General features: G+C 37.6%; 2 protein-coding genes across 14 annotated transcripts; both read right to left on the reverse strand.

The window, feature by feature from the left end:
• Positions 1–667: 667 nt before the first annotated feature.
• LOC122088388 (adenylylsulfatase HINT1) lies at positions 668–5,153 on the reverse strand. 2 transcript variants are annotated; one of them, XM_042657650.1, is made up of 5 exons: positions 4,997–5,153; positions 3,866–3,923; positions 3,112–3,201; positions 1,043–1,164; positions 668–944 (listed from the first exon to the last, which is right to left on the reverse strand). In XM_042657650.1, exons 1-5 carry the CDS (start codon positions 5,050–5,052, stop codon positions 791–793), a joined length of 480 nt encoding a protein of 159 aa, XP_042513584.1. In that variant the 5' UTR covers positions 5,053–5,153; the 3' UTR covers positions 668–790. The 2 variants fall into 2 exon arrangements, with proteins under 2 accessions (XP_042513584.1, XP_042513585.1); XM_042657651.1 differs by having other exon boundaries at positions 1,047–1,164; positions 4,997–5,151.
• Positions 5,154–6,720: 1,567 nt separating this feature from the next.
• LOC122089074 (ABSCISIC ACID-INSENSITIVE 5-like protein 2) lies at positions 6,721–23,082 on the reverse strand. 12 transcript variants are annotated; one of them, XM_042658517.1, is made up of 5 exons: positions 22,927–23,082; positions 22,274–22,325; positions 21,190–22,168; positions 21,021–21,092; positions 6,721–7,077 (listed from the first exon to the last, which is right to left on the reverse strand). In XM_042658517.1, exons 3-5 carry the CDS (start codon positions 22,036–22,038, stop codon positions 6,997–6,999), a joined length of 1,002 nt encoding a protein of 333 aa, XP_042514451.1. In that variant the 5' UTR covers positions 22,039–22,168; positions 22,274–22,325; positions 22,927–23,082; the 3' UTR covers positions 6,721–6,996. The 12 variants fall into 12 exon arrangements, with proteins under 12 accessions (XP_042514451.1, XP_042514450.1, XP_042514447.1 ...); XM_042658516.1 differs by having other exon boundaries at positions 22,263–22,325; XM_042658513.1 differs by having other exon boundaries at positions 22,243–22,325.
• Between the last annotated feature and the right edge of the window lie 3,349 nt (positions 23,083–26,431).

Raw genomic sequence — 26,431 nt, forward strand, 5'->3', positions numbered from 1 at the left:
ATTCTGACTACCCTGCTACTTATCATATTAGGAATATGGTCGTCAGTTATTGGATTTTGAATAGAGTCAATCCACTAGAAGTTGGTCTATTATGTTATAGAAAAGTCTACTTCAGTCCCTCTGTAGATTACAACATGCACTGATATTATCTCTAATTAAAAAATAAGTCATCTCAAATTTATGAACAATGCTTTAGCAGAACTGGTTAGTTCTCCATACTGTGCTTTACCCATTGGTACATCTATAATTTAGTTATCAGGCTTAGTTGTTGTATTTATGGTATTATGTATTTTGACTGTTTTGTACTGCTAAACTTCTCCATTGTTCTATCAATGATGTGTGCAGAGAGGTCCTTGAATCTTGATGATGCAAACTTATGCTGTAATAAGTTCAACTTACTTCTGATGAGCTCGCAAGCCAGAGGGAGAGGAGCTTCTCAGAATACTAGAGGGAACTGTAAACTTGTAGGAAGAGAGCATTAAGAATACCCATGTAGATGCATCTTCAAAAAGAATGTGAAACTTCTCCAAACAAACCTGACTCAGTACTCACCCAATCAAAAGCTAATTCCAGATATATCCAGGAGGCTACTGCAAAAAGAGTTACTCTACTGAAAGAACTGATCCTGGAAAACATTTCCCAATGTTTTCCATGGGAAGACCAAGCATTTCTTGACAACCAAACATAGCCTTAGTAGGAATTTGAGTGTTTATATCCTAATAGATATTGTCAATTGTATCAATAGAACACAGGCAAAAGTATTCAGAAAAAAAAAAAAAGCAGCCACAAACTACAGTTTATTACTGTTCAGACCAATATGGCCTGCAGAATGGGAAACATTCAAGGTTTTTATACGCCCTTCCAAAGTTAAACAAATTAGCCAGGTGGCCAGTTCATTTGCCGTCCCCCAAGAAGGTGGATATGAAGGTGATAGACAGATTGACCTGCAAAAAACAATCCGGTCAGTCAAAAGAAAACCCAAGACCCTGAGGAGGGGGCCGGTTGATATTGGTGCATATAAAGAAGAATTGGGAAAGACTACCGACATCCGCTTGGCCCATCATTGATTACAATCCTGAAGCCATCATCAAGGCCTTCCTGTTTAGCAACTTGCTTAGCAGTGTACAGAAGGTAGCCTAGAATCTCACAGTGCCTCTCCTCAGCCTGAGAGAAACAATAATAATATAATCAATAACAGTTGAGACAACAAATCAAGCACCCCTTAACGGAACTAACTGTTTTCTCTTCAACAAACAATTGTAGTACACAGGTTGTAGATTCAGGAATATATGATAGATGGGTCTTTCTTGTTTTTCATCAGACTGTTGGCTTTGTAGAGCTCCAACATGGAATTTTCAGAAATCCACCACACATATTTGGAAGGGGCCTTGTTCTGCCTGTACATCATTTTCTTATTTAACTTTGGTACTCACTGCCCATGGAAGTGAGAATGTTTGTATTCAGCAGCACAAATCACACTTTTAACTTTTTGGACAAGTAGTACAAATCATGCCATTGGCATCATACAGTTGTTTCTACGTTCGAAGTTTCATCCGACCACCACAAAATGGAAGATTGTAACTGCCTAATTGGAAATGTGTCAACCTTTCAGTAAGATAAATATCATTGGGTCGTTATTGCAGTCACAACCATCTGTGACTTTTCCAGAATTCACATACAGATCTGGGTCGTCCATTTTCATGGCTTTTCCTAACTAAATCCTCCCTTCCTGCTCAGGAGTTGGGAGAGTTTACAGTAATGGCTAGAGTACCAGTACACATGCATGGACATACACAGGGGGTTGGTTTGATTGAATTAGACTCTGAAACTCGAAACAAGGCTAATCTAGACCATGTCCTCTCTATCCAATAGAAAGAGTCGAATTGCCTTAGGAACAGTCCAACCAACAGTCAAAATTTGAAAGAAATATCAGAATTTTATGGAGGTGCAATAGTTACTGTAATGGATGAGCACATAACAAAGTATTAAAAGGTGTCAAGAAATGATGTCGATCTGACTTGCTAACAAGGGAAATTTACAGCAAGATAATAAGAACCGAAGAGGTTTGACAGCACTTGAATGATCACTGATCAACCACAAAAACACCAAGGCACCCAAAATGATATCCCCAGAAAATCACTAAATTTCTCATTCCAGTAACTCAAAAATCTATCATAGTTACAGCAGTAGACTTGAACCTTATTTATAGACCAGACTAACCCCTAATCTACCATTCATAGAATAACTCTGTATTAGAAACTTTTTTAACTACTAAGACATGGGGGCCAAGGAATATGGAAATAGAAAATTTCTAGAGTTTCTAGAACCAGATCACTTTTAACAAAGTTGAAACAGACGAAAATAGAAAATTAATATAGGCCTAATTTAGCCTCAATATTCTTGAAAACAGAAAGAAGGTCTAGTTTCTTGCACTTAAACACTGGCCCTGGTATTGCATCAGATTGTCTGGTCATGGGTAATCGAATGCCAGTTACTGCAATAATAAGAAGAAATATGGTCCAAGCTCAAGATATTAAAAGGACAAGTGGAAATCTAGAAGATCTGTGGGTTGAGCTGGTGAGAAAAGCAATGGAAACTTGAGTTTGAGGAAAGGATCAGGATATGAAATGAGCAAACAGAATTGTGGAACCCACCTCAATAAAGGACAAGGTTTCTTCGGCTCAGTACCAATGCTAAAGTGATCCTGTCATCATAGACCTCTCCGAAGATAGATGCTTTATAGAACAATTTTAGACCTCAATAACCAAATAATAGCATGAGAACTAAGATTGTGACCTTAGATAACAGCTGTAATATAAAGTCCACTTGTGGGAAACCATAATTAATTTTGAGGCCTCCCTTCACTTGTATATTTATGCCATGCAATAGTAACCTCAAACTTACTTCTACCCCCTGTGTATAGTTTCATAGAAGCTGATTTTGATAAATTTGTGAAGAAAACAACAAAAGGCCCTACTTTATGATATTGCTGAATATTTTTTAGATAATAGTCATTTCTGTAGACTGTTAATTTTCTTTCTGTAATATAAAAATAGCATCATGGTACCAAATTACTGTCCGTCCGAGATGTAACCAGAGTTTAATAATTACCTTAGAGAGACCTGTTAAACCATCCCTAATTTTGGGGATAATTAGGATGTGTGTGGGAGCTTGGGGAGCAATGTCCCTGAATGCAAGAACCTGTTGGGAAACACATTATAGAAATAGTAAAATAGGTATTCCCCCAATAAACAGAAAAGTAAAAATCTCAACATAAAGAACAATTCTAGACATATGGATAAAGAACAATTACAAATAAACGGCGTACAGGAAAGAAGTACTATTTTTACTTTTGGTGGGCCCATTACATTCAGTTTAAGAGGAGAATCATGAACACAAGCAGCATAGGTTTAAATCCATTCCATTGCCCTCAAATACAATTTAAAAAACCATCTTAACATCAAGACCACAATTGGGCAGAAAAGGAACCCCACAAACATTTCATAGTAGATATTCTATACGATTGAAAAATTGATGTATCAAATTTCAAGCCAAGCGGCACAAGAATTTACAAGTGTCAAGATGAAAGGATGCCCTACTCAGGGTGCAGTGTGAGGAAACTATGTGAAATGCTAGGGTGCTGGCCAGCAGAGGAGTACGGCCAATCTCAGCTGCTCGACACTAGAGGTCCCACAAAGCAGTAGGAGCCACAGGTGTAGGTGAGTGAGATCACTCATAGACCCGTGTGGCCCATATCCCTAGCATTCCACAGGAAATTATTTATTATTTTTAAAAAACTAGATGCTTCATGTTGATTCAGAAAGTGAACCAAGAGTCACATGTACAAATATATCAGCTAGAATACCTTATCATCTTCATAAACCACGGTAGAAGGGATTTCCTTATTTATGATTTTATCAAATCTGCACATATAAGAGAGGAAATTCATTGAATCTCATTTCAATATCTCAATCAGCACTCCAATTAACAACTCATGTTGAAAGCCATAATTTCAGCTAAACAAAAAATCTACCAATAATAGTTTCGAATCCACGGAAATGTAACAAACACTAGCAAAACACTACGGAAAGGAAAAGGAAAATTTAGTTCATACTTAGTCAAGTTGAGGACTAGTGGCCTTATTTTCTTTTATTCAATTCATCTTATAGTATAGTACCTATCAAGATGACATTCCAATCTACTTGCATCCGTGTAAAAGTTCCTGATGTTGCTTTCATTAAATTGCAGCGGGCATTTGATCACCACATAATTTATACAGTAAATAATAGCCATGAACTCCAATATTACCACAAAATAAATAAATAAATTGACCGTGTTCCATAGGTGATTGGTCTGACTCTTTCACATCTTCATTCCAGTTCAATGGATTGTGCAAAAGATGGATGCCACTTCCTTCTCCTCCCCCCCCCCCCCCCCCTTTTTCTCTTAAACCTCTCATCAATCTGGATTCTGAAAAGGCTAAATCATATGAAATCTGCTCCAGAGGGAATAGCCCCAAAAAATCATACTACTTGGGCAGCATTTTCTTAGCCTGACGTTAACTTATCAGAATTCATCAATGCTTACCTATCAAAGGCACTATAGTATTATTTTATTTTATATCTGGAGCCGCCGCTATACTGGTCCAACAATTACACTATTTCCCAAGTGTTCTTCAACCCATCCATAAGAAAATCAAATCCCTAAATTATAAAACTAAGAAAAATCACATATACCTTTCTACAATTCTATTACCTTCCATTATTTCCCAGAACCCCCAAACATACTCTGAGAATAGGAGTCGAAAAAAACTGAATTGGAAAACTCATGCAAAAAGAAGAAGAAAAACCTGCTCTACGGATCTTTCAGAAAAATCCGATTTTGTAATCCTTGCTGCTGATTCATTCATTGATATTAATCAAAGCGTTTCATGTACAGAAAGCACAGGAGAGGAAAATAGTAGATAAAGAAATAGAGGAGAATGAAAGAAGCTTACATGGTTGGAGAATCGGATGGAACGGCTGCCAGGGCAGCTTCCTTCTCAGAAGCCATGGTATGAAGAGAGAGAACAGGCGCAGCAGCAGGGATTTTTTAGTCACTGCCAATCTGCCACTGCCCTTTGTGTTCACTACTGGTCCTATTTCACGGAGGCTGTGTTTGGATGTTGGGAAATAAATAGAAAGGGGGGAATCTTGACAAATGAAAATAAATTTTCTTATTGGTTGATTGCAATATCCAATAGAAATTTATTAATTAAAAATACATTTAACACAAAAAAATGTTGGAGAAATCAAAGATTTGATCCTTTGCAAGTACGTGTTAGAGACCAACACTTGTCCTACTTACTGTTATTACATGAAGAGAAATAATATTTATGATAGTAAGAGAGAGGTGTTGGCCTCTCACCTATACATGTAGATGAAGGTACATGCAGAAGAACTAAACTCAAAATTGGAGAAGCAAGTATGTCAAGGTGGGATCTGTGTGGATTTATGTAGAGTATAGGTGGGTTTGGATGAGTGGGGAAGTGCGTTCTTTAGGGAAAAAAATTGTCAATCGAGCATGACAAGGCATTGGCGATGCTACGAACAGGCGGTGGCAATGTATGTGGTAATCATTTTTTCTTTTCCTTCCTCACAAACACTGGACAGAGCATTGGCGTACCTAACTGCCCAAAAATGGAGATAACTTCTCTATCTCCCCATTCTCAAACCATGATATAAATTAAAATCACGATACGCATCTAATAACCTGAACAGACCTTTCATAGCAATGACAAACAAATATGGACTCAATGGACAACCTTGAGTGAACATCATCTTCATATCGTTGGATGGTGGGATCTTTCACGTTTGTGCGGTTTCGATCAGTTTAGATTCGATCCAATTTTCAACCAGTTCCACAATACCTTAATTCGGAATTGGTTTGGTTTGATCTGAATTTTTTTGATCGGTTCAATCTGATTTCACCGATTCAAGCTAGGTTTTAACACCCCTAGCTCCAGCTCTTAATCGGTCATTCAGTTCTAGAACAGGTGGGACTCCTAGACCAATATCTACCCCTTCCAATTAATAATCAGTTTCAAAACTTGAACCCAAAACCATTTTAAAAAGGTAATGGGTTGGACGGTTCTGAGTTTTTAGCGGGTCAATTCCAATCCCAATTTGACACCCTTAACCTGAAAAGAATACCCATTGCTAAAAGCATGAAAATATCTATTTTCTCCACTAATTAGTGTCTTTTCAATTAATGTATAGACTCCTAGAAAATTCACCTTGTGCCAAAAGGCATTGGGCACCCCCTTTCCCCCTTCTATGTTGTAACTGAAAGGGAACACAAAATAGATCCAAACCAACCATGTGAAGATTAAAGAGTTTACTTAAAATTTGTACGCCAAAAGAATCCCAAGAGGCCACAATTGTCTAGCTTCATTGTTTCAAAGAAGACTGACTAGCAGAGAAATTTTACTCATGGAACAACCATCTTTACCCATCTCAAACACCATGCCACAGAAACTCAACTCAGATAAGCATTTTTTCGACTAAATGGATCGACCATAGAGACCTTGTTTTGCCATTCAACTTAGAAAAGCCAAACTCAATTTCTATGATTACAAATCAATCTGGAATACACCTGATTCAGCCTTTTTTTTTCTTTTCTTTTCTAGAGGATGGGTATGAAGTAATACAAAGAATAAGGAAAGAATAGTTAACAGCTGGATACACCAAATCCAATTACTGCATCTGATAAACTTCAAGTTATTAATAAATGTACATAAGCTCAACACCTCATGTAGGGAAAAGCAAAGAGTAACAACAGCAGAGAAGCAACAAGCACCTCTGAGAAGAAAAGTTCCAAGGCCCTTCCCATAAATTTACAACGATAGCCCAACATGTATGGAGGTTTGGAAACAAGGGTTATCCAGTGATTTTAGTGGAACCATCCAAGGAAATATACCCCACACAATTCTACAAAACTTTCATATAAACACACTAGTCAGAAAGGGGCAGAGCTCGTCCTTCGAAGTTGATACTTAGGTTCAGGTGGCGGTGCACATGGCAACATCTTCTCCAGTTCCTGCAAATAAAGAAAATGACGATAGATTGATTTATCAGGGTTTTCTGGTAACAGAGAATGTAGCCCACTTTCATTCTTTCCATTCCACAACCTAACAGGGAATTCCTGAATTCAACATCAATGTAGAGGTACAATATACTTCTGAGAAGATCACCGTTTTTAGACATCAGCTTGGGGATATTACAGTGAAGAGATTACTATTGTTCACTAATTGAAAAAAAAAATGCCATTATTCTACTATCAGGTGCAGTAGAAAAACACTAATTCCCTCGGTAGGAAACAAACAACAGAACAGAACACAAAATTGTAAGTTTTGGGCATGACTTATACGAGGCGTTTTAATCATTCATCAAGCTCAAGCTGATAGGTAATCCAGGCGAAAATGAGATGATATCACCCAATATTTTACAATATGAATATTTTTCATACTTTGTTAAAGGCCCTGACTAATTATGACTTGTATCTGTATGAGTTCATTATGTTCGGGTTGACAAAAACTGAGACCAAGTTAAAATCAGGAAATGCCTTGCTACGCTATTGAATACAGTGTCACACAGAAAAAATATGATGCAGAATAGATATGTACACAACAGACCTTCATCAGAAGGATGCAGAAACAAAGATTAAAATAAAAATAGTAATGACAGTCAAAGCGTCTAAGTTCAATTACATGCAACCATCTTCATATATGTATTGAACTAGTCCCTGTACTTTTACCTAAAGCTACATCTTGGGAATGCATAGTCAGAATTAAGACAATTTTCAAACCGATCCAATATTACCTCTAGAACTCCTGGCTATAAGCAAGGAAACTCGCAACTTCAACCACAAAGGGACACCATGTTCATTGTCCATGCTTATTAGAACCAATCCAGTATCATGTGTGCGTCCTCGAGGTTCTCAGTTGCTAAAGAGAAAGAGCCAGAGGGGGGACTGGGAAGAGCAAGGGTAGCTTTAATTATGACACATCTGGATTTACAAATAGGGGGACAAGTAAACAAGATACCTTCTGTATCCAAAGGATTAGATTACCCACAGTATGTCACCTGTAGCTTAGGCAGCAACATGCTTATGTTGGAACTTCCCCCAAGGCATAAGGGAGAGAGACTTTTTTTCCCTCTGAAAAATTTGAACTCCATTTCAACTGGAATCACTAGGAGAAGAGTCCAATTGAATACATGGTGCCATCTACAGTTGATGCAATTAGAGTAACATCTGGTGAAGACACAAGCAGCATGCCTGCTTATGACACAAGACCCTTGAATTTGAGTGGGCTATGCACTGAATATTTGAATCAAGAATTGTAAAATACAGCAGGGATGTCTTCATTGCTCTTATTCTTGTTATCATTGATATAGTTGAGATGAACAGTTGAAATATACAAAGATCTGCGCATCTTTTTTCCACTGGTTTCCAAGATCCACATTCTTTCATCCAAATGGTCCCAAACATGAAGATATCTACAATAATTTTAACAATGACTGGACAAACTACAACTTATTCTTAAAACTGAATATTTGAATCGAAGGTCCTAAGAGATAATTACAAAATGAAGATTCTGTAGAAGATGCCATGGTCTAATCTATCTCAATAAACAAACAACAACTCAGCCTTATCCGAACTAAATGGGTTTGGCACATGGATCCTTGCCCTCCAATCAGCTCTAGTTGAGCTTATACTGGCAAGTACTAGAGAAGAGAAGTGTTTCAAGTAAATATATGGACATAATTAAAGATATGTATGATGGTCTAATATATCTACATCTTCAATATGCATAAAACTTGTAAGCATGTCAGTCAAAAGGATACTCTGCTGACCACAAATCTTCCTGAAGTCAAAATTGCTCATCATTTCTTGCCCCGAATTAATTTCTTCCTTGAAAGATGGGAAGAATCTATATAATATTTATCCTGGGGCACAACCTTGGTAGCACTACTAGAATCATCATCCTCCCACTCATGTACCTCCCCTTTCTTTATATTATTCCATTTTTTACAGCCAATATGACTGCACTTTCAAGGGAGATAGGGGTTCTGCTTCTAGCATATGCCTTCGATTTTCCTAGACATGATGAGTCCATGAAAGGGAAACAAAGTCACATGTGTATACTTGATGGGGCAGGATGGGTCTGCTGGTGGTGGGTTTTCTTAAATATAGAAGGGAAAAGATTCTAATTCAGTGGTTGATATGAACCAAATCTGAATTTCAATCTAATGGTCAGGAATACTGGAAAGGATATTCCAGATCTGACTGTAAAATGGCAGATACTGACTGAAATTACAATAATATTAGAAATTAAATAATAGAGCATTGAGAGATCAATGGGACAAACAGGGGAGAGAACAGAAAATAGAAGAACAGGTTCTAAATATATTTGTCTAAGCAGTAGCTAACCTGTTCAATGCTAGAGATCTAATGTAAGAGTAGCATGTGATAGTAAAGAGAAGAGAAAGAAACAGGGAAGAGAGAAAAGTTGTTGACTGGTGAGAAAGAGAGAAAAAAGAGAGGAATAAAGAGAAAATAGGAAGATAGGGGAGAAATATAGAATTAGAATAACAAATAAAGATAAGAGGAAGTGATTACCAAGAGAGAGAAGAGAAAATATTGAGAGGGGATGAGAGAAGAACGAGCTCGCAAGTTTTTAAACAAAAGTTCAATCCATTAATTCCAAATCATGGAGGGGGGGGGGGGGGGGGGGGGGTTGGAGTTGTTACACTGCTTATTTATAAAAACAGAAATAAAACCTCCAACATTGACTCAACTACCAAGACTTTCCTAAATAAATTCAAGGACTCAACTTTCCTAAACTAAGTCAAAGACTAACAACATCGGATAAGATAAAATCCATATTCAACCATTACCAACATGGGACCCAACAATAAAATAATAGTTTTCATGTACCACCTTAAAAACCCACTTTTGGGCTTATATTTACAGCAATAAAACCAAAAACTAGGCCCAATCCAAACTAATACTAAAACCTGGCCCAAATTTAAACCAAGTCTTAAAATGGGCCAGCACTAAAGAGAGAGAAAAAAAATGTACCTCTTCCCTATTTATGTTCCACCTTCATTTTTTTGATAATTACCACATCCCTATTGCTATTTGCAAAGAAAAACAGTCTTTTACTCAGCATCCCTTTGCTAGTTTTATTGCTTATGGATTTCTATCTCCCTCCTGTCATGAATTTGCAACAAGTCTTTTCTGATTTCTGCTTGCATTAGAATGTTCCACCAAATTAATTGTAACCGTAGGAGGCCATAAGTTAAGAGAATGGAGTAGCACAGAATTCCCAGACCCAGAAATAGATCAAACTTAAAGAAAATTCAATTCAGACTACTTGAAAAAGAGAAATAGAACTGATAAAGGAGAAAGAAATTCCTGACATGATGAGACCGGTAACTGAACTATAGAATGGAACTGAGGTAGCTATTCAGAGGATAAAACAACAGCACCTGGGAATCCACTGAAGTAAGGCCTAGGCAATCCACCCTAGAGTGAGGAATCCAACACAAGGACACTACCATATATTCACATGGCTCTACAGAAAATCTAAGGGCTTTCACAAGAAAATTCATGGCCTCTAGGGCGGCCTACATACATTTATAGACTGAGATTCCAAGTTCAGACTTTCATTACTAGTAACAACTTGCTAACTTTTAATGCAAGAAGAAAAATAGATACTTACATAGGACTTCTGAAACAGAAAAATAGAACTTGAATCAACTAAGCTCTCCTTAATCTATTAGAACACTATAAATAGAAGCTCAAAGAAATAACAAAAGGATTTGGCCAAATTGGCCCTATTTCTGCCCCTTTTCATCTGGTGTGCCCTTGCTGCATTAGATATTCCCTATGCTACAAATCTTAATAGTTAGTATGCATACTCCCCAAGGAAATCCCATTTCGAGTAAGCATAGCAACTACCAGGAAGGTCCTCTTCTCTTGAAGAAGGTGCAGTTACGCTGATTAGGTTGGGTAAGTATCTGATAAGAGGTCAATTTGAAGCTGCACGGCATTGATCTTGTGACTAGAAAAAGAAAGCTCCAGAACAGGAAAAGAGTTAACATCCATGACTAATGGTGCATATGATGAGCTGTTGTGGTTGAGCATTTTTCTGAACAAGCTGGGGTTCTCCATTTACACAGATGCCCATGAGCTTATTCGATGATGAGTAAGCGATCATTAGGACGGTCCACAATCCTAGAGAAGATGACATGACTGATAAGCAGAAATTGGTGGAGGCTAAGGCACAATATAAATATTATACTATAATTCCTGTCTTGTTATTGGGCATAATCATTCCAACCTACCGAATGCATTTGGAGCTAAATTTCACATGAATAGATCCAACTGTCCTTGAGGATGTGATGTAGACTTGGCCATTCAATTGGGGTCTAAGATGGGCATGTACCTGGCAAATATCCAGGGTTTATTCAATCTTATGTTGAGCACATAGCCACATATAACAGAGATCGACCAGCAGTGTTTTGGGGAGTAATGTCCATCGAGTTGCTAATTTTTAGGAAGATATGTTTCAAATTCTTTCCAGATTCGAGGGGCCCATACCAGTTAATTGAGATCGAGATTGAAGATTAATTAGGAGACTAAATAGCTATATTTTGGAAGGCAATGACCATCAAACAAGGAAGGGATTATGGCCACATGTTGGAGATTAATAAGGAGACTCAATCTGGAGTAGTTTGGACTGATTTACAAGGGATCAACTTGGGTCATTAAGGCTATCTTATTTTCATTTTAATTCAGTTATTTCCTATTTTCATGTGATAGTTAATAGGCTAGTTTCCAATTAGGAATAGCAATTTTATTTTGATTTGGATTTGTAATGGAAAGGTTCTTTTTTTTTTTTTTTTATACCGTGAATATTATCTAGGACCCGGGGGAGCCCCTAAGAATTAATAAAATAGAAAAAGAATACAAGGGGGGGGGGGGCATAACCCACCTTACCCCAACCCAAAAAACATAAGCACTCACACTCTCAAAGCACAACCGAAAAACCCAATGGAAAAAAATAAAGCACAAGGCCAAACACAGCCCATGATTTGAGTTTAAGAAAAAAGAGAAAGCTTTCGCTTCAAAGCTATGAGATGCAGTGGTGGTGAGAGGCAGTAGGTTCCCTTCTTTTCTATTTTCTGCTTTATTTTTTAATCGATCTCTGCATGGAAATCTGTTGGTGATCTGAAGATTACTCAAGGGAGTAAATCTGCCGCTGAACAAGGTGATCGATCTCCTATTCTGTCCAGCAATTGAATATCAACTTTTCGGGATCAATTCTACACCTAATGAAGGCTACTAGATTGAAAGATCTGAGCCATCGGAGCACCTTAAAGTCTATTCCGGAATTCTGAGATTTTACCTATTTTCTGACATAGCAGATTTGGTTATGGTTGGTTGCTGTGATTTGTTACTTGAATCTGAAATTTATTGATCATGTTTAAGATCCTGCTTGGGGTTAGGTCATTTGTAACCCAAACTCACATTATTTGGTATCAGAGCTACCATGGCCACCCATGAATTCTACTTCGGATTGAAGATGGGCATGCACAACACAAAGATTATTCCCAGCCTTATCAAAACTCGAGATTAAGTTTTTTCTAAGTGGAGGGGAACTGATGTAGACTTGGTTGTTCGATTGGGATGTAAGATGGGCATGTACATGGCCCATATCCAGGGTTTATTCAATCTTATGTTGAGCACATATAACAGAGATCGACCAGCAGTGTTTTGAGGGAGTAATGGCCATCAAGTTGCTAATTTTTAGGAGGATATGTTTCAGATTCTTTCCAGATTCGAGTGAGGCAATGCCAGATAATTGAGATCGAGATTGAAGATTCATTGGAGAATAATTAGGAGACTAAATAGCTTTGTTTTGGAAGGCAACGAACAAGGAAGGGATTTTGGCCAGCAGTTGCAGATTAATTAGGAGACTAAATCTGCAATAGCTTGGATTGATTTACAAGGGATACAAGGCTCCAAGGTTTAAAGTATCGGTATCGAGTATTGTTTCAGAAGGGTGATTTAAAGAGACGTAAGATATGGTAGATACATATGTAAAATAGTCAAGAAACATATGGAAATGCTTAGGATATATGCAAAATATAGTTTGAAGCATGAAAAAATTTAAATAAGTAATATGTAAAAATTATGTAAAATATAACATATATAAAAAGGAGAACTTTTAATAAGTAATATGTAAAAATTATGAAAAATATATCATATATAAAAAGGAGAAAAAACTACAACAAGACAAGTGCATTCAATTGATTATAAACGAAGGATCTGAGGTTTTTTACATGTACTAATACCAACAAAATTTTAGGTACCATATCAGTACCTTAGAGATACGATACTTATCGATTAGTATCGGTAGATACAGAAGGATACTTCAAACCTTGCTTGGGTAATTAAGGTTATCTTATTTTCTTTTTAATTCAGTTATTTCCTATTTCATGTAATAGCAAATAGTCTAGTTTCCAATTAGGAATAGGGGTTTTATTTTGATTTGGACTTGTAATGGGAAGGTTCTAGATCAATCGATTAGGTTGTAATTGATTCTATAAATAAAGCACAAGGCTGAACACTGCCCACAATTTGAGTTTTAGAAAAGAAGAGAAAGCTTTAGCTTGGAAGGTGTGAGATGCAGTGGTGGTCAGAGGCCGTAAGTGAGAGACCTGGACAGAGATAGTTCCCTATCCCCTTCTTCTCTATTTTCCGTTGTAGTTTTCAATCAATCTTTGCCTGGAAATCTGTTGGTGATCTGAAGGTTGCTAAAAAGGAGTAGATCTGCTACTGAACAAGGTGATAAATATCCTATTCTGTCCAGCAATTGAATATCAACTTTGGGGGATCAATTCTACACCTAATGAAGGCTACTCAATTGTACGATCTGAGCCATCAGAGCACCTTAAAGTCTGTTCTGGAATTCTGAGATTTTAACTTATTTTCTGCCATATGGCCCATATCAGAATTGGTTATGATTGGTTGCTGTGATTTGTTACTTGAAATTTATTGATCATGTTTAAGATCCTGCCTGGGGTTAGGTCATTTGTGATCCAACATTACATTAGGATGGAATGGTGGTCAACTAGTTTGATAATTAGAGGGCGGCAGTGATAGGAGCAGAGGTTAGAAGCAAAATACTGATATCAAATGAAGAAACAAGGGCTTCTAGGCTGGTGATTGGATAGAATATATGCTGGCCAGAAAAAGGAAGAAAAAACTACACTATAATAGAAATAAAAGAAGTTGGGATTCTAAGAATTGACCAGCTCAGGAATAAGTCTTTCGTTTTTGCTTCACACAGTTCTGTGACACATTCTGAACTATCTGATCTGACCAAGGTTTAGAGTATCCTAACTAGGCAATGTATCAGAAAGCTGATTTTAAGAGACGTATCAGAGAAACTTTAAGCAACGTTGGATACACTAAAGATACACATGGATACATGCACAAACTAGTCTTTTTAATCATAGAACGTAATAAATAGCAATATATAATGATATCTCTAGTCCATAGTTTCCAAGGCCACAAGGCAACACTAAACGGGTAGGCACCCAGGTGCTAGGCAACTAGTGGATTACATATAAAATGGAGGGTTAAGGTGTAAATATATCTTCTTGGACCCAATTTCCTTTCACCCACAGTGAAGGTAGAATCCCTTTACCATGAGTCGTTATGATAGAGGGATAGGCATCATTATGAGGGGAAGAGTAGTCTCGACTTCGTCTAGTAGGGACAGAGTAATAATGACCCTAGATGGGTGTACTTTTCCTTCACCCATGGTGGAGGAAAACTTTCTCCCATCTTCTCTTAGTTTAAATCTCTCAGAGTGCCTCTTGTGTAAATTACGAAATTTGGTCCCTTTTACTAATGAATATGAAAGGACTTGTACGTAAAATAAGAAAATACTAAACTAATAAAAATAAAAATAGCACCAACATATTTAGAGTGGATTGCAGATTCATCTTCTTCTTCCCTCTTCCAGCCATGTAGATGCCGGAAGACTCGTCAGATTTGATGCTAGGCATTGGATGTTGATTGTGATGCTTCTCATGTAGGCATTGAAGCTGTGCTTAGCCAAGAAGGTAGACCAATTTCCTTTTATGGAGAGAAATTGAATGAGGTTCCAAAGAGATTCAACATATGATGTCAAGAGACGATGTCGTAAACAAATTTTGAGTAGGTTCCCTCCCTACTACTACTACTACTACTACTACCCATTTTTCTTCTTATCTTTCCATTCTCCCTCTAGTTTTTCTCCCCATTTCCCTCCTCCCCCCCCCCCTTTCATTCCCCTTTTCCCTTTCTTTTCTCCCTTTTTCTGTTTGGGCACCTTGAACACTACGACAACCGAGATTGCCTCGGGTTCAAGAACCACCTTGCCACCTAAGCGCCAACAAGGAGACGCCTTAACAACTATAATCTAATTATTAGAACATGTTGCTATTAGTTGAGAAGATTGTGGCAATGACACAGGGTGTCAAATCCTTTAAATTTAAAAAAAAATAGGATTTGGGAATTCGGGAGATGTACAAATTTTATATTAACTTTTTAAACCATTGCAACTATTTTTGTATTGTAAGAATAGCTTTTAAGAGTTAAAGAAGAATATTACAAAATAAAGGTTTTCAATCAAGGTGCACATCTGTCAATGTGGGCCTTGTGTTTGTTGTATCATTCTTCGCAAGTGAAGATTCCCTTATTAAGCGTTTTTAAAACAGGTCCATAGCTTCAACTATGGATCCCAGGTCTATAACACCTTTGTGGAGTAACATAGTTGTCAAAGCGTTAGGCGACTCAAGGCGTTGGAGGGCCCTCCTAGGCGATAGGGCGGCTGCTAAGCGGCGCCTAGACGACCTAAGCATGAACGAATGATTTTAAAACATGGACACATTGTCCTTCCCACTTCTCAAACCCAAAAGGACACAAATCATGTGGCAGGTTCATGGACACAACTGTCCACCTTAAAGTCCCCTTTGGTGTACTATAAGTCTATAATGTGAGGACAAAGAAGTTCACCCACAATATATATATATATATATATAATTGTTTAAAAAAACACACATGAATCATAAGGGTAGTGGAGCAGAGGAGACAATGAGTCACACGACACACAAAGACATTCTTGAGAATGCCGGTTGGTAAAGGACATGTGGGCTTAATTGGATAAATATTACTCCCAGTTGTACTCTATTTTCTCTTTTCCTACCTTATCCCTTTGTTTATTATTATTAATTTTTTTTTTTTTTTTGGATGAATTAAAATATATAAAACAGGGGAAAAAGAGAGGGGGATATACAAAGCCCGAAGGCCAAATGATACAACCCTATGGGCCAGGGGAAGGGGGGAGAATAATGCTATGTGGTAAACCCCAGGTTGCAACGATGAGCCTGTTCCTTGGGGAGTCTACAATAGATCTGAGGGAAGGGTACCAAGTTTGGATGAAACATCAAAGTGGATGGCCTTCCAAATCATATCGAGGGATCTGGACTTGGAGGACCATCTGCGGAGATTGCACTCCATCCAAATATGAGAGACTACAGCGCCAAACGCAAGCTTACCAGCAATATCACAAGAGGATTTTCCCGAAAAGGTCATATCAATCCAAATCCATTCTCTCTGAAGGGGGAGGGGGTTCTCCTCGCAGGCCAACACATGGAGAGGACGTGTTTCCAAATACGGGAGAAGGGGCATTCAAAGAAGAGATGGCTGGTGTCCTCAGTGCCATTCCAGCAAAGGCAGCAAGCGAGGGAGATAGGGATGTGGCGATAGGTGAGGAAAGACTGGGTAGGGAGGCAGTCCGAGAGGGCTCTTCATACTGTAAGGCTATGGCAAGGGATGTGAGCATGGAACCAAACAACGTTGAACCAAGGGGTGGGGGGTAGGGGTTCTCAAGTGGTTCCAAGCCGAAGAGGAGGAGAAGCACCCAATAGGAGAAGGGGACCAAGAGATGCAATCAGCTAGGGAGGAAGAAGTAGGGGGGAATGGAATTGAGGACCAAGAGTTAATATTTTTACCAATATATTAGAGCCAAATAATTTAAGTAAAACAACCATCTGACCAAGTAAGGAGGAGCGATCGGATTCAGATTGAAGGAACCAAAAGAGCTAGGGGCAGGCCTAAAATGACAATGAAAGTGGAGAGAAATGACATGCATAGTCTCAGTCTTGTCCCAAGTATGACCTTGGATACAACCTATTAGAGGGCAAGAATCCATGCAACATACCCCATTTAGCTGAGATTTTCCTAACTACTGGGTTATGCCTCTTTTCTCTTATTCTCGTCTTTCCATCTCTCCCTTCCATGGTTTCAAGTATCGGTATCGTATCGGCTATATCATATTGGTATCGGCTAAGACCAATACCTGATACCTGACTGATCCGGATTGGTCACCCATATCGTTTCAAGGGTAAAATAGTACAAAATGTACTTTTTTTCAAAAAGCAAGGGCAAAAGTGACCAATACATACCGATCCGATCCGGAGCAGCATCTTATCGGAATCATCAGAGACCAATACCACTATCGATACCGAGAACTAAATCCTTGCTCCCTTCCCCCCCTCTTCTGTTTGGATATTTTCTATTTTGTTTTGTATGGATCTATGTAGCCAATCCCATTAAGTTCTTTTAGGGGTTTTTAGGTTGAATAATTCATAAGGGTAAAATGGTCTTTTCATTCAACCACTAACAGCAGACTAACACCATCAAGTTTCATAGGGATTCAAGTAAACTTTTCAAACTTTTGGGGTGTCAAGCAATCTGGCTATATTACAGAGGGTGTTCAAGTAATTAACCCTAAAAACAATAGATGACACAAATCACAATGATGATGTGATAGCTCACAAAAAGTGGCATACTATGGTAATAACTTCACTTGTCATTAATGACGAATATAGTATCTCCATATATGGCAACACCATATATAGAATCTCCTTCACATGGAAACTCTATATATGCCAAAACACCATCTCTATGGAAACATATATTCTTCTTCCTATTATACTCATTGTAATATTGTCTTTCTATATGACTATATCATACATAGTCAACTATGGTTCTGTAATGATCTGTATTTATATCCTCTATTGTGAGTGATTTAATTCAAGAGAAATACAAACATCTTTAGTCATCAACAAATACAAAGATAACAAAACTTAAGCTCTATACAACTTAGCATAACCAATGTGCCTGACAAAAAGTGACATACTATGGTAATAACTTCACTTGTCATCAACAAATACAAAGATAAAAGAACTTAAGCTCTATACAACTTAGCACAACCAATGTGCTTGACAAAAAAGCCTAAGTTTCAAGCATAGCTATGTACTATTTGGTCAACCAAAGTGCATAGCTGGGATTGCAATGGTTGAACGGACAGAGCTTATGACTTGTTGAGTCGAAAGGAAAAGCCCCAACCACATAAAGTCAGATAAAGACAAATGTCTTGGTTAAACAATGCCAGGTCCAAGGCAACAAGGCATATAGGCTATGCCTCTGAACTGCAGATGCATGTTTATCTGCCTTAATGTGGATCCTTGGATTCTTAGACATGAACAGTTACAGAATGAATGGATTGTGATATGTAGCAACAAAGTCAAACAAACTCCAGTGGATCAACATAAAAGCGTTATAATGAAGTCTAAAATCGTTAAGGAAAATCCAGTAGGAAATTAGCTTGAACAGGATCACAAGTATGGTATAACAGAATGGTCAAAGGAGTAAAATCAGACAGTAGGCTAGAAATATCAGAACAGCACAGAATTCTGACTGAAAGCTCTTTAGAACCCAGAGAACAATTATGCAGAGTTTATCACAAAACAGAATTTGAATGTGCCCTACACAGGCTAATGTTGCAGGGTCACAGAATAAGGAAATAAATCAGACTTGGGAGAAAATTGGGTCAAGTCTGATAGCAGAATAATAAACTCAGAATAGGCTCAATTCCAATTGAAGGCTCTATTCCAATAACAGATTCAGCCAGCAGAAATTGGGTCAAGTCTGATAGCAGAATAGTGAGATATGGGAGAGTCCTAGAGCTACTAGGAGAGTAAGTAGTAGTCCAAAACAATACCAATCAATCAGAAGATTCCATATCAGAGAACTTAATATGAAAGACTGCAAAACAGAAACTAATGTACCAATACAGGAGCAAAACAGATGAGCAGGAAAAAAAAAAAAAAAAACAGAATCAGAATAATAACACAATACTATCGCAGGCAACAGAAAGGGAGTAGATCTAACCTGTTGTTTGGAAATGGATAGACAGAAATTAAAAGAAGTAGATAACTGACCAGGAATCCATCTAGGTCCAGGTTAGCAATCCATCAAAACCTCCTTACTTGGAATCCACCAAGCAATCACTGAATCACAGCTTAACTCAGAAAATACTGAAGCATTGTATTGCCAAAATCAATGGGGAGACCTCAGGTATTTACTCTTTACAACTATTTATAGACTTTGCTAATCAGTAATAGGGTAGTATCAGGACTGAATTACAGACAAGATAAAACCCAAAAGAAATAATAAAAACTAGCAATCAGATGGGGATAAAATAACACATCGACCAGCTAGTGATAAAGTCCTATTCCACTTTCTAGAGGTAGAGATAAGGATAATACAGAGATGAGCTGGACTGCTAACATCATGCCTATGCAAGCTTATTAATAAGATAAAAGAATAAGCAACAGAAGTAAAATAAAAAACTACCAATCTCATCCATTGGCTCAGCTTGAAGCAGCCTAGCAGCCTAGCAGCTTAAAATGCATTAGTATCTCAACAGAAAAGAATACTTAAGTGACCTGTTGATACAGGGCTGCCGGACTGTCCTATCGACAGCAGACTCCTGCTGGCCCCTTGCTTTTCTGATGTGCATCACATTTTGCATGCCATTGCTATTGAAATTGAGGGGAAGGACCTCATCCAAACTGGTTAGACACACTCCAATTTGTTTCTGTAAATCAGGAAGCTTGCCCAAACTGTCAATCTGGGTTGTTTTTATCCCGAATATATCCACTCAGCCAAAACAACTAATAATGGTGATTTTTTTTTTTTTTTTTTTTTTTTTTGTGGGGGGGGGGGGGGGGTGTGGGAGGGATAACATGAAGTTTTGGACCAGAACAATGACAGAAGAAATCTATAACAATCATGAAAAATACCTTGATAGACCAGCCAATGCCGAATAGTTGGGATAAGGCTCACATTAAGAACTAAGAGGTAGGTAGGATCATGCTCAGAATCAAGAATAAACACTTGATTAATTGTTGAAATGTATTGGCATCATACAGAGAGAAAATCAATGAAGTATACAAAGTATATTTTTTGAAAAAGAAAAATGCATCAAAACTAACATCATGTATACATTATCTACACTTGAACATTTTGGAAGGAAAGAACACAAAGGGACAGCCTTTTCTTCATTGAAGAAACAATATTTCACAATAGCATTCATCCTAGTGACTTCATTTATCAGTCTATCCTCACTCAATCAGTGAGGCACCTCAAGGCTTCACCATGAAGGAGCAGCCAATTAACGCCCCCACCCTCCACCCCCCACAAAAAAAAATAAATAAATAAATAAATAAATTGTCACACAATCAATGATTTCTGTCAAAATGATGAAGGCCTACAGAATACGTACTCAAAACAACTTAATGCTTCAAACCCTTTGTTGGATGTAGTGCATATGGCTTTCAAATATAACCCCCCCCCCTAAAAAAAAAAGTGATCAATGACATCCAATAAATTTCTTCACTTTCTAAAAATGGATATAGAACCTGTCCCGGTTTCCCTCTACCATACTTTAATTTTCTACGCAGCCCCTAACAAAAATTGGATCGCAACTAATGCAAAACCAAATGATGAACTTAACAGTATCATCTAAAAACTTGAAAATAGTGGGAGAAAAATAGTTGATAGAATCATACCTTTTGTTTCTTAAGCCTTTCATTCTCCTCTTCCAGACGTGAAACTTTGTTCTCCAGCTCATTTGTGTATGCCTATCCATTGCCACACGTATCTTTAAGGTCATTATCAAAAGAAAGAATAACCAGCATTGCAATTTACTTCAAGACACAACAAAAAGCAGCAGATCACCTGCTTCCTAGCTCGTGATCGGGCTGCAGACTCCCTATTCTTGATCATTCTCTTCTGTCTCCTCTCAACAGTCTTCTCCATGACCTCTCCTGGGGCAACCCGTTTCCGGCCTGGTGTCTGTGTATCTGATAATGTGCCCATCAAAGGGGGTGATATAGCCAATTGGCTGTCAGGATACGCCACATCCAAAGGCGGTGGAACTGGACAGGCTGGCATATAAATACCCATCATCTTTTGCTGCGGATGTTGTTGCTGTGGCTGCTGCTGTTGCTGCTGCTGCACTGAAGGGATCTGGTACTGCAACCACTGAGCTTGTTGTGGGAAACTTTGTGGAGACACAGCCATTGAATCAGCCCCCATGGCAGGCCCAGCATTCTGTTTCTCAGTTGAAGCTTCAGCAACAACACCTGCTTTCACCAAGAAGTCTTCCAATGTCATCTCCCCCAAAGTAGGCTGCCTTTCCTGGACTTTTTTCTCTTCATTGTTCTTCTTCTGCCCTTGGATATCTCTCCAAACTTCATCTACAGTCTTCTTGCTCAGAGCTCTACTTAATGTCAGGCTCGCCTGACGCTGCAGGGCTGAAACCGAAACCGAAGCCGAAGCAGAAGCTGAAACAAGTTGTCCAGCCGAGGTAACATTCTCAGCATCCATTCCCATGGCCTGGTTAGCCTCAGCCGTCCACACATTCTTGAGAAGCTCATCCAAGTTCATGCTGCTCAGCGGTTTCCCCAGGTCACCTAATTGATTCTGAACCTCATCTAGAGTAAGTGTATACAACGAGCTTTGACGAGCCAACTGCTGCCCACCACCACCCCCACCACCTTGAGACCCCATTGTCTGAATCCCCATTCAACGAACAGTCACCCTAAAACCATCATTCCAAACCCCAAAACTAAAAACCCTATGGCAAAAACCCTAGAAACCCTAGAATCGACAATAGGCAAGTTTCGTTTTCTGCCAGTTAATAGATCCACCTCAACTGCAAATACACACCCACCAAAGGTTTTCAAAACACCAAACCAGATATAATGGGGAAAAAAAAAAAAGACAAACCTGAAAAGCCCAGAAATTACATCAAACACACCAATCCACCACCCAATTTCCGAATGAGCTAAATGTGTGTCCTCTTCTCTACCCTGAAATTTTTTAAAAAAGGGTGTCACCAAATCAAGATTCTAAAACGAGCTAAAGATTCCACACTGTTGGATAAGAAAAAATTAAAAAGGAATCCCCTACTAATCTATATTGACTAACCTCTAAAAGGACATTGACCCCAATCCCCAACTTCGAACTTGAAACCAAAGTTGAACAGCCATCAATGCTTCCAACGCAAACTTAAATAAAACCGAAAAGAAGATCTCATTTCCCTCAAAACAGAAAGAAATTGAAACAAAGAAACGCCTTTTATACCAACCAAGGCAAAAACCAAGATCAAAACATAAAAGGCGCAAACAGAAGTGGACGAAGAAATTTTATTCAAATTTCACAGGAACCCAAAACCCGGAAAGAAGGCTTCAACGCACCTTGCATGAAACAAATAATGACATTTCCAATAAAAACACAGAAAACCCAGAAAATTTTTCTACAAAACAGGAAAGCCCTGAAGAACCCTTCTCATGCAAAACCATCAAATCTCCCCCAAAACACTATTCTCCCCCAAAATACTATTTCTCAAAGAGTGCAAGAGAATCCACACTTGTTCTGACCCACAAAATAAAAACAACCCACTGTACTTACTTGCAGTAAGATCTGATCTGAATCTTAAGAAGGATCCGATCTGAATCTTGAAAACCTCCATTCTTCATCAGTCGTTATATATAGAATCAACACAGTTGCAGTGGGACAAGCGAGATAGAACCAAAAGCGAAATTCCCAATTTTCATCATAAAAATAGGAAAAAAAACACATAAGTTACTGACCTGTATTTATAAAGGGTTTGTCATTCTTATGGGCCCCATCCCCCGTGCGAGCGGACGTTTGTCTATCTTCTGATACTGAAGGGCTGGGCCGTACCCATCACCCCAGCAGCTACAGTCGTTTACAGTTAATACTGTTTTAAGCCCTTTCTCAGTTTCTGAATCTGATGATTCAAAAGTCAATCACTACATGTGTGATCACTTACAAACCTCGGATTGGAATTAGATTTGACATTTACATGTACTTGTATGACTACATGTGTGATCACTTCTTCCCTATTGATTATGAAAAAAAAAAAAGGGAAAATATTATAATCAAGATTGGTAAACTAAATTCGTAATTTTAATTTTTTTTTTTTATTTTGGAAAAGATTTTTCTAAACTCATAAAAGACTATCCATCCATCATTCTAGGGTATACGAACTTCTATACGGTTTTAGTATCTTCCCGAGGTACCCTTTTGATATCCTTCATGAGCATCTCAGGTCAGGAGGTGAATGGATCCCATTCATATAAGTTCATCTTGTTACTTAAACACTACATTACATATTGTATTAAAAAGTTTTTTTTATTCATGTAATAAATATTACATTAAATAACTTTGAAGAATAAGATAAAAGATAATTAATTAAAGGGAAAAAGAAAGCTACTATTTCTTTGTTCACCACTTTGGGGACAAGAAGTTGCACTCAAAAATAAAGAATAATACTTCTAAACCAATTAAAAATTAAGGTAGCCCATGCTTATATGTACTAAAATATGCAAAATGAGGTTGGAGCTATTTTCTTTATATATAGTCTTGTCCTCTTACGAATGAAATGGAAGATCTACACGCATTGGACCAACACAAGACTACAAGAGCAAGTAATTTTTGTTCATATAAAAATGGGGTTTTCTTATTGACACTCGTTAGAGTGTTAAATGATTTGTAGTTTTTTTTTTCTCCTTAATATGCACTACATTTATTTTCTTATGATAAGGCTAAAAGTATGTCATTTCATATGTGTACACGAAAACATACAAGACAATGACAACTTTTGAAAATGACATAATAGTAGGTCAATTTCAAATTATTTTGAAACATTTTTTTTACTCAAAGAATTTTAGAGAATAAGACAATGGTGTTACATGTTCTAAATACACCTATGAAGGTGTCATTCAAATAATTCCTCTAAACATTGAGAAAGTACACAAGTCCTTGTTTTATTAATATGAGAGCTTGGAGTACTAAATTATCCTTAAAAAAAAAAAAAAAAAAAAAAAAAAAAAAAAAAAAAAAGACTAGTACCATTAACATAGATCGTCAATGGACTAACTTAGGACCACATAAGCTCGAATATTTCATAAAATGGAAGACTTTAAATGGTTATAACTGATTCTCATATGTAAAAAAGGCAGTGATGAGTGAAAAAATGTGTACATATGAAGAATATTATATAGGTCAAGTCACATATTCCACAGTTTAGCAATAACACACTCCAAAGTCCATCATTATGCAAATGATATCTAAATGCATCAACTATTTGAATATGTTTAATTAGGAACTATCTTGCTCGACCTCATAATCATCTCTAATCTATTTTCCATTTTTTTTTTTTTTTTTGTCTGGTACCTCCTCTATATAATTGAGGTGCGGTGAGATAACATCTAGGAGGTTAGGTGAGTATGGTTTAACGAACCACAACTTCAATAATTGTGTCAAGTAGTTATCGTTTTGTAATGACTCTAACCATTATCACAGATGAAATTTTTAGATTCATTGCTTTATTCAACTTCTGTATTATTATTAGATGGGAAGGTGTAGACTTCAAGTGTTTTTATCCAAAAATAAAAAAAGTGTAAACTTCAAGTTCGACTTGGTTTGAATGTGACTTCTAAATTATCTTATGGTCTGAGATACTTTTGATCACAACCCCTAGGTCAGTAAAATGAGTTTAAATAGTTAAAAGTGAAGATGAATATTTTATTTAGCAAAAATAATAAAAATAGATTAACATTTTTTTTCTCTTTTAATCAACTTACCTTCCAATTAAATGTCAAATTAAATTTTCATTTCCTAGAAACAAATGGCCGTGGCAGAAATTCACGAGTTCAATACTCTTTGGGGTCTATCTATTCCCAAAAAAAAACAAAAAAACAAAAACAAAAAAAAAAAAAATACAAAAAATAATACTTCCTGGTCACACGGCCCTACACCCATATATATTAAGTGGGCGAAATGACGTTCCAGTCATCCCTATGAAATACAAAAACCCACTCTCTATTGATGCCCAATATGTACCTCTCATTACCCCTACATTGGCGCAAGAGCCACTCGACCACGGAGCCTTTTTTTCCCAAATAAAAAAAAAGGGGGCGGTGGGGGAATAAAAGGATGTGAAGAGAGGGAGGGCTAAAGGATTTAGCGAATGCAAAACCTGGTTGTATTGTGGTTTCCACCCACAAAAGAGCCACACAAATGCTTTGGATTCTTGACCAAAGGAGCATCAACTGCCTAAGCTGTTGCACCTCCATTATTGAGGTGAAACTAGGATTTCAATCTTTGCACCTCCATTATTGAGGTGAAACTAGGATTTCAATCTTCCAAGTTTCAGCCACAATAGAAGCCAGACCTCTTACTCTACGAATCTTTATCTTGGTCTCTACATCGATCTTATGGATGGAAAGGCACGAACAACACAATCTATCCCATCGGCTTAAGCATAAATTTTACATTTCACAGGTTTCTTAGACGTAGATGGAAGCAGTTGTTTATGCTGGGAGATAGGGAGAAAGGAAAGGAGGGAAAGTGAGAAGGAGAAGAAGGAAAAATCAGTTTAGGAAGTGGATGGCTTTTAAATGAAAGATTGAAGTAAGTCGTGGATAATTTAGTAAAATAATATTACCCTTTTTTCTTTTTTGGTATGTGTGTGTGTGTGTGAGAGAGAGAGAGAGAGAGAGAGAGAGAGAGAGAGAGAGAGAGAGAGAGAGAGAGAGCAAATGATCAGATTTGAATATTGATTTATTTGTGTTACATAATTTAGTTATGGAAAGAGGTTTGGAATGCCACCCGTGTGTCACGAGCTAATGTGCATTGTGTCTATCTCTCTCCCCTTTGAAATGACCTCTTAATCCTCCTACATGATGCTTTATCTTGGGCTGCTAATTGGTGCCACTCGGCAGCTCTCTCCTATTACTTTTTTTTTTTTTTTGGGGGGGGTGTGGGAGAGATAATTGTTGCATGAATGTCAATTTTATATTTAGTGTTAAGAGTCCAGTGGTTTCTACTCAATGCGTAGGAAGAGTCCAACATTTTTTATCCAATCAATGAGAACTCTTCAAACCCC

The sequence above is a fragment of the Macadamia integrifolia genome, chromosome 9 (assembly GCF_013358625.1).
Source record: "Macadamia integrifolia cultivar HAES 741 chromosome 9, SCU_Mint_v3, whole genome shotgun sequence".
NCBI lineage: Eukaryota > Viridiplantae > Streptophyta > Magnoliopsida > Proteales > Proteaceae > Macadamia > Macadamia integrifolia.